Source organism: Hyposmocoma kahamanoa, unplaced genomic scaffold (assembly GCF_003589595.1).
Source record: "Hyposmocoma kahamanoa isolate Upper Pololo Valley unplaced genomic scaffold, ASM358959v1 64, whole genome shotgun sequence".
In the NCBI taxonomy this organism is placed as follows: Eukaryota; Metazoa; Arthropoda; class Insecta; order Lepidoptera; family Cosmopterigidae; genus Hyposmocoma; species Hyposmocoma kahamanoa.
Window position 1 is genome coordinate 18030980 of NW_020653852.1, and position 8971 is coordinate 18039950.

An 8971-nucleotide genomic window follows, 5' to 3' on the forward strand; every position below is an offset into this window, starting at 1 on the left:
ATTGAGTGAATAACCACGAAAGTCTTAAAATCTATAATACTTCGCTAGTTTGTAATTATTATTATATTATAAAAATCTAACAAACACAAAGAAAAATACGATACGACTTGACTAGAACCAGTGCCTGTTACCTCATCGTGGCTACCACTCATACCAACTGAGTTGCAGATGCGTCATCACTGAGATAACGTTGACTGTTTATGACACATAATTTTCACTGTCAAAAGATTCTTATGAGTAAGCCCGTAGTTCACAATAATAATAAAAGTAACCAAGGCAATAAACACGCAAAATATGAACTGTCCCTCGTTTTTTGAAGTGGTCACTGAGTAAACAAGAGAATATTGGCACAGTGTTAATATGTACATAGTAACTTTACTTTTAAGCAGATATTGGTTTCAATTCGGGCAAACGCAAACTAAACTTGACACAAACTCAATCTAACCGTATCTTTGTATAAATTGTATATTGGATTTTCGAACTTAATTTTCTCTTTTTTTTTATTTGAAACTTTTCAAATTTGTTTGATCCCTATTGAACCTTATAATAAGAAACAAACTGTGCTCTTAGAAATGTAGCATACGGATCAAAATAGGTTTTTCAGACAAGTATTTTTTTAATTGCACGTTGTTAATTTTAGAATCAGTGTTGCCAGAGTTAAATGGCTTTTTACATTTTTCGAAATTTTTGACCTTCTCGCGTAATAACTAAGTAACTTTTGTTTTTTAGGCAATTTTTCTAATTTTTGAAGTAAATCCTAAATAGTTCACGAACGCACCCAAATTAGATAAAATGTAATTGAGTTAAATCACTTACTGGCTATAACTTGATTTTTCTTCAGCGTACTTACGTCTTTATTTTCAGAATTTAGGCGTAATATCTTTTACAGTTAGAAGTTTTAATTATAAAAACGAACTTGTATAATGTAACTTTTATAGCAAAAATAATAATTTTTCAGGTAACGAAATGGAAATTTCCACTGGCAACACTGTTTTTGAATACTCTGGTTAAGACATTTGATAGCAATATTATTGCGGTTTCAAGACTTAAAAGAATATCATTCATCAAAATGCTGACCAGCAGCCGCCATACTAATTTTTAGCATGCAATATACCGTAGGAACTAAGAAGATTCTGATAATACCTCATACACTAAAATCCATGACGCTGTTTTGGTTACACGACAAGTCAAAAAATATACATTTTTAAGTACTAATTGTTAGTAGTAGTAGGGCCTTGTGAAAGGGTGCGTCCAGTGAAATACTATCATCTTCCGTATTTCTGCCGCCAAACAGTAATGTGGGCATTACTGCGTTCCGGTTTGGAAGGGTGAGGATGTTGGTGTATTACAGGAATATGTGACTTGTCAACGTATGCCTCAGGGTGACAGTGGCCCTCAGATTTTTGCAATTTAAGAATCTATACAATCTCAAATGGCTTTAGTTGATTCGGCATAACAGTTGAATCAATTACTTACTTTGGAAAAAATATACAAGTAAAATTGAGTATATACACTGATTACTGTGTGGTGTGAAAATACAATTCCTAGAAATTTTCACAATAGAAAAAAACACAAACTTACGTCGAAATTTTACAAGAAAACCCGGTATTCAATAGGTACATTATATTACATTATACCAATTATTCTTTTTTTATGTCAATATATTAATTTAATACGATATGCATTTTTCAAATAAAAAAAAATGATATAACGGCAGTGACCCTGTGCGCTTCGTTTTATTTAACAAAAAGTATAAATCAATTACCTACGAAATAAATTTACATTTGGAGTTCCAATTGGCAATTTTAATATTACAAAATTCTGGTATGTTTTAACCGCTCGCATGTGTTTCAAACTTTTAACAACAATACGAGAGCAAAAACAATGTAACCGTATTAAATAATTTGCGTTAAAGGCCGAAGTTTACCGCGCAGCGACCCTCGCAGTGCTTGCGATATATCATCCACGGAAATTGGGCTCGTTTAACACCCCAATAACTATATAACACAACCATTTTACATATTACACGATGCAACGTTGCCCATATAGGGTGCGATCTCGTCGTGAACATTTTGTAGCTGGAATTTTGATTGGGTTATACATATTATACAATTTTGTTGTTGTAGTAGGAGAAGAGATATTTGTGAAAAAGGTGTTTCAGGGATGTACTGCCACCTTATCGTGCTGGTGAAACTGCAGGCCCGTGGAGCTAAACAATAGTGCCCCTCAGATTGATTTGGTAAGCGACACGTCTGTCCGTAGCAGCAGCTGTGAGACTGAGAGCTTTAAAGTTACAAAAAACATCTTTTGTCAGAGCAGATGTGTCTTGCGACATAGATATTTCCCTAATCAATGCGTTTAATACCTGTAAACCTGAATTTCCGTACCTATATATATATATATACTTACGTGGCACGGCTTACTGGGCTGCGATCGCTCACCATATGGTACTAAACCAGCACTGTTTGCCTTCTCTCGGTCGACAGTATTTATTGTATGTGTTATTTATTATTGTATTTCTGCTGAATAAACGTACTAAATCTATCTCTCGATCTTTCTATCTACATTGCAAATATCTAACTGGCAATGCCACTGCACCCTTCGCCCTGAGACATAAGTTGATAAGTCCTATGTGCCTGTAATTTGGCCAGCACCCTTACCTCACATTAAAGCTTGGCGGGAGAAAAAGACAAGGTGACAGTACTTCCCTGGACAACTATAGTAGTAGGGCTCCTTGTAAAAGAATTCGTCCAGGGAAGCACTGCCACCTTAACTATTTCTGCCGCCAAGCAGTTAATTATGTTAGCATTACTGAAATGCGGTTTTGAAGGGTGCTGGTGAAATTACGGCACATGGGACTTGTCAACTTATGTCTCAGGGTGACGGGCGCAGTGGCAGTGCCCGTCAGAACATTGCGATTTAAAGTTTTGAGTGGCACTGCAACTGTTATGGATAGGCGTACAGCTTACCATCACTCGTCACTTAATATAATAATAATAATAATGAAAAAATGTAAATAGAACTCACGTACACACAGCACGCTCGGACGTTAATTACTCTAGTTTTATTTTTCTTTGTGTATTTTAAGTACTTATACAAACTTGTGTAATGTAATATGGAAGAGCGGGGCTTCTAACACAAGTAAGCTTTACTTACAAGTAGCCCCAATACCGTATAAATTAAATCATAAATAATAAATAATAAATAAATAATAAATAATAAATTAATAATAAATAAATAAATTTTCATTTTTTTTATTAAATAACAAATTTTGTTTTCTTTTTCATTTTTTTGTTTTGTTTTTTTGTATTGCTTTCTTGATGTTTATGATAGTCAAATAAATGTATTTTGTTTCTCTCTTCTTTCTAGGTATAAATGAACTTAGGAATAAAGGATCTGTAGTATTTACTTGCCCTATTACGAGACTAGGTGATTCACACTACATTTTATACACGTTTATATACATTTTAATTTATAAAATTTACTGTGTCAACGATTATACTTTGTATCGTTTTACATATTTCACTTTGCCGTCATTATCCCCGGAAGAACATTTTGTTCCCGGACCTCGTGGGTTTCCCGGACAAAATAATTAAGACCCCAAATCGGTCTTTAGTTCATGTAAAATTTGCAACAACGGTTTTATTCATACGGGTAATTAATGAACCCGTCGGGAACAATTTGTTTTCATTTTAAGTTGTTAAAAATGGAAATGGTTTTGTGTAACTTTATTATCAACCTATATAAATTTTACAGCTGTTTATGGTTCCACATTACGGAGAAAATTTCCAAAATATACACTGGGTGTAATCGTTAATAAATATTATATTATAACGCTGACGATAAAGATAACGCAGTCAAGGTAGCAATATACTATTCAAAGTTAATATCTATAGCCCTAAAATAAACGATGCATTAACACGATAAGAAGAAGTTTTTCCGTTCTTTTCATTAAGTATTCTCATACTAGAGTTAAGGTAGAAAACGACTTTTTTACCAAGTGACGGGACGATCAAGTCATGCGCCTGATGGTAAGCGACACGTCTATCTATAGGAGTTGTAGTGCCATTTAGACCTTTATACCGCCTGTCACCCTGAGATGTAAGGTGACAAGTCCCATGTACCTGTAATTGTTTCGAGCCCTATAAAGGTCACGATTGACTGTGACCATATCACTGACACAGTCAACCGTGACCATGGGACCTGTAAAGGGCCCGAGACGTTGGTTTGTTTGAAAAAACAAATGTACGCGATTTAAATCCGGAAAAGAGTCTATTTTTCCTTATATTATTTTTTTATAGTGTTCAGCGGTGGGACGTTGACACCCTTTATTAACGACTGTCACGCATACTAAGAGGAATGTCAACACGCAGCAGTACGAACGCACACACTACACAGAAATTTATTTGTACGACGAATGAGCGGTATACAGAAATACTTAGTTAAGTTTATGTTATACTGGAATGTTTTGTTTTTTAGTGCTTTAAATGTAATAAATAATAATAATTACTGCTAGACCGCAGAAATACTTAAAGCAGTACTTTCTTAGGCGAACTCTTTCACAAAGAGCTCTACTGCTACTACAAAATATCACTTTTTAATTAGTAGTACTGTCTGTACTTGTAAAGTTGAAACTCGAAAACGTTGGTCTGTTGGAATAAAAAATAAACGTACGCGATTTAGGTGCGGAAAAATAGTTTCGTTTTCAATATATTTTGTATTTCACAGAAACTAAATCGACACACATTAAAATCGAGTACATTGTATCGATGTTGATGACGCACAATGTGCTTGTAATTTCACCAGCACCCCAGAACACTAATGGTCATTACTGCTTGGCGGTAGAAATAGGTAAAGTCATTCTGACGAACTCTTTGACAAGGGGCTCTATTACTAACAATTCTATCGATTTCCGTAAGGCTTCATGCTATAATCATCGATATATAATTAGTAGGTTATGCATTGCGCGATGGCGTCTTTCAAAGTGCAGCTCCATACATCCGCTCAAGATACTCGTCTGAACTTCGTAACTATACAGCAGTTGAACTATGGTTTGTATACCTCAGCTTTTCGACGTCAATAGTAAGGACTATATTCTTGAAAAATGCCCAAATCTATCATCAATTTTCAATTCTTGATTAGAATATTTCCAAAAGAAATCATATTACAAAGTTTAAGGACACGAAGAGGAAAAGGTGTTTTAATATTAGTTCGACGGTATTTTTTTGTGTGTATGTTACGCGATAACTCCGACATTTGATAATTCTTTTTTTGTTAGAAAGAGGTTACCTCATTAGTGGTCCTATTTGAATTTGAAGAAAATGGTCCACCTCTAAGGGTGGCAGACTAGAGCATGACTCCGGTTTCGTGCACTTTCCGGTAACCGATTTCAATAAAACTTGGCAAATAGATGTAATTTCACGAACTTGTGAGGTCGGTTTTTTTGGTACTCTGTACTGAGATTAAACTCGTATATATAAAGTATTCAAATACAAAGAAATTCAGTAGATAAAGTCATATCGATTTCCCGTTGAATTATACATATATTGTTTCAAAATCACACGGGTTTATAAACTCGTAATTTCGTAACTTCTTGTTAATTATTCAAAATAATAGAACATTTTTTATAATCAGCACTCTAATTAATAAAGTGGCATAATCCGAAAAAGACGTTTTTTAGAAAACTGGCGAAATATAATATTTGTGAACGAATTGACATCGTTTTTCAAAATAATAGAAAATTTTCGCTATATCACCCTTTAAATGATTAAGTGGCACAATCCGAAAAAAGACGTGTTACGGAAAACTGGCGAACTAAATGAAAAAGAAACTACGTACTGAAGTTAACAACATCTTTTCTTCAAAATAATAGAACATTTTCTACATATCACCCTTTAATATGATTAAGTGGCATTGTTCGAAAATTCGACGTTTGGAAAACTGGTGATACAAATTATTAAGCAAAAAATATGTACAAAACCAAAAATAATAATATTATTATTTCCTATCAAATAAAGTTTATGACGTTCTTTTTCATCGTGTCAGTTTTCCCTAAATTCACTTTTTTTTATTGAGAGTGTGATATTTTGAAAAATTATTATTTCAGCTACATCAGCTGAAATATTTTTTTTTATTATTGTGGTATTTTATACATATAATTTGAATGAAAATCAACGTGGTAGGATTATGCTCTTGAACAAGTAAATAATAAAATGACTCACCAAAAGAAATGAGGCCACTGTTAAGCATCGTCAGCTTGATGCTGTTAGGGATGGAGACCAGACTGGTCGTGCCAGAAGTTCTGAGGTCCTTTTTTTTCGGCTTCTTCTCCAAGTCATATCTGGTGGTGGACCTGGACCGATGTTTCCTCTGACTGGTAGCAACTGATGTCCCCCGCTGCCCCGTACGAGTCGACATTTTGAATTTTCCACAATATTTTAAGGTTTTATGACGATTCTTAGCACGTCGTCATTTTATAAATTACTAATTAATCTTTTTTTTATTTGTAAATATTTATACTTTATCGATACCATAAACCACACACAATAATTTTATATTTTTTACGTTATGCACTTTTTTATATTGGGTATATAATATTTACTAATTTTGAAATAAATATTTTAGTTCAAATTCACTTTTTTGTAACTAACTAATAATATATTTTAAAAGCGTAATATTATTTTTATCAAAACTCATTTATATACACTTTGTGTTAATTTATAATATACACTTTGACACTTATTTAATTATAATTTAGCTAAATTTTGTATTAGAGTCGTGAATCGCGATTGCCCGTTCATTATAATGATTATTTATGCCGTAGATTGGCCGCACCTGCAACAACAAAGGATTTTAATTAACCGCTAAATACAGTTTAAAATATGAGACAATTATGAGTCTACGTAATTTCACAGTTTATCGTTTTGAATATCGTTTGGCAAGGAACAGAATTAGAAGAAACTAATAAGATGTTTTAAATTAAATAAAATTTAAACAACCTCCTAAAACAATTTAAGTAGCAATAGAGCTATAAAAAATTCCAAGTCAGGTTACCTATCAGTAGGCCGAAATGACATTTTCCAGAAATAACGTTTGGTCGAAATTTCATAACCTCGAAAGTAATTTTGAGAGGAAAATGTTTTTTCTTTTAAACCTAACCTGACCGAACCTAATCGTGTCTTTGCGATAAACATCCAAAATATCCTTAAAGAACAACGGTTTCGTAATAATTCGGTTTTCGGTCTAATGAAAATTCTAGTAAGCGTTATTTCGAAAAAAAAAAATGAGTTTGTGATAGGTTACCTCAAAGTCAATTTAATTAATTTTTCTGATTGTTCGATCTTTGTATTAATAATTATAACAAACTAGTGGAGTAATTTTATAAAAAATAATTGAATATCATTGTGGTGAAACATCGTAACATCCAATAAAATATTTAATTACAACTTAATAGCGACATATCTAGGCTGGTAGCTGTAAAGGTATCTAACTGGTTCACGAAATGCTTTCATAGATTTCTCATAGATGGCGCTACGGCTAAAAGTCGTTGAAAACCAAATACAAAGATCCAACAAACAAGCACATAGAAAAATTCGTGAGGTCCGCTGGTTCGTTCCGTGGCCTAGTTAACATAGCGTCTGACACGGTTTGCTAAAAGACGTCGAGAACGAAGAATTTTTTTCTGAGTGTTCGATCTTTGTATTAATAGTTATAACAAATTTTTGGTAGTATCCACCAACAGTTTTTTATTACTTTACTTTCCTTCATCAAGATCAATATGTTTAGCATCTTAGAATAATAACGCATAGAATGATATTTCATATCAAACGAACTATCACAAGTGAGGCAAAAATCAAATTCGTGTAGGCTAGTTTTAGTAGTAGGTTAATTTTCGGTTTTAGTGAATATTTATATAAAAATACAAGTTGAAACGCGTTAGTTCCTTGTGGTATGTGACGTTAGTATCTATTTTATGTTTGTCTGACGTATTTTTACACTCATTTACAGCACATTTCGTCATTTTTAGCTAAATTATGGAGCTGTTCGCGTTGCAAGTTGACCTTGAGCACTGAAGGCCCGCCCGCTCGTGTAGGCCCTTTTGGCGCGCTTCAATTTGCCTCACTTTGCGTGTGCGGACTAGGTTTCTATGCGGTATTATTCTAAGTTTAGCATGCTGTGTTCAAAGCGAGAAGGATGTACATGTTCCGACATGTTAAAATGACTTTTGTTTATTTTTATGTAATTTATTTTGTGACGTTCAATTCTGTGAACCAAATAAAGAAAAATAAAGTGCTCCTTGTGAAAGAATTCGACCTGGGAAGTATCAGAGGTTTTTTTGCCAAGCATTAATGTGAGAATTACTGCATAAGGTACTTACTAGCACAAGGAACTTGTCAATTTATGTCCATGGTAACGGGCGCAGTTTCAGTGCCCCTCACATCTTTGCGATTTAAAGCTCTGAGTAGCACTTCAATTTCTACGGACAGACGCGTCGCTTATCACAAGGCGCACAGCACGACTTGTCACCCGTCATTTGGTATCACAAAAGGTGATTTCGAGTGCTTTAAACCATACTCAAATCCTGACTTGAGCATTGAGGAGAGTTCTAGAGTACGACCCTTAGTGTGTGTTAGTTGTCTGACAGGTAGAATCGAATGGTTCGACCTACTGCCTCTTAAGCAGAGGTCGTAATCTAATTTGAAATTTACCATTAGCTTTTGCTTTTTTTACCATTAGGTGGACGAAAACCTACATGTCGAAGAAGGTTCATAACCCTTTGAAAACATGTGAAGTCCACAACCTATATTAGCGTCATTACCCAGCCTACGGCCTTAACCGTCGCCTGAGAGGAGCCCCGTACCCAGCAGTGGGACGTACACATAAGTTGATGTTGTTGTTATTCCAATACAAAGAAACAATCGGCTAATAGGATAACTTGTATGATTTTTTAAGCGAATTTGTATTTAAAATT

At 34.1% G+C, this 8971-nt stretch overlaps 1 protein-coding gene across 2 annotated transcripts in view; it reads right to left on the bottom strand.

The window, feature by feature from the left end:
• The window catches only part of LOC113230720 (receptor-type tyrosine-protein phosphatase kappa), a 282010-nt gene extending 275692 nt beyond the window's left edge, over positions 1–6318 (bottom strand). Inside the window, exon 1 of one of the 2 annotated variants that reach the window (XM_026464784.1) lies at positions 6222–6318. In XM_026464784.1, the coding sequence (XP_026320569.1) occupies positions 6222–6249 (28 nt within the window). In that variant the 5' untranslated portion in view covers positions 6250–6318. The remainder of the gene's footprint in view (positions 1–6221) is intronic. The other variant, XM_026464783.1, reaches the window with a different exon arrangement.
• Between the last annotated feature and the right edge of the window lie 2653 nt (positions 6319–8971).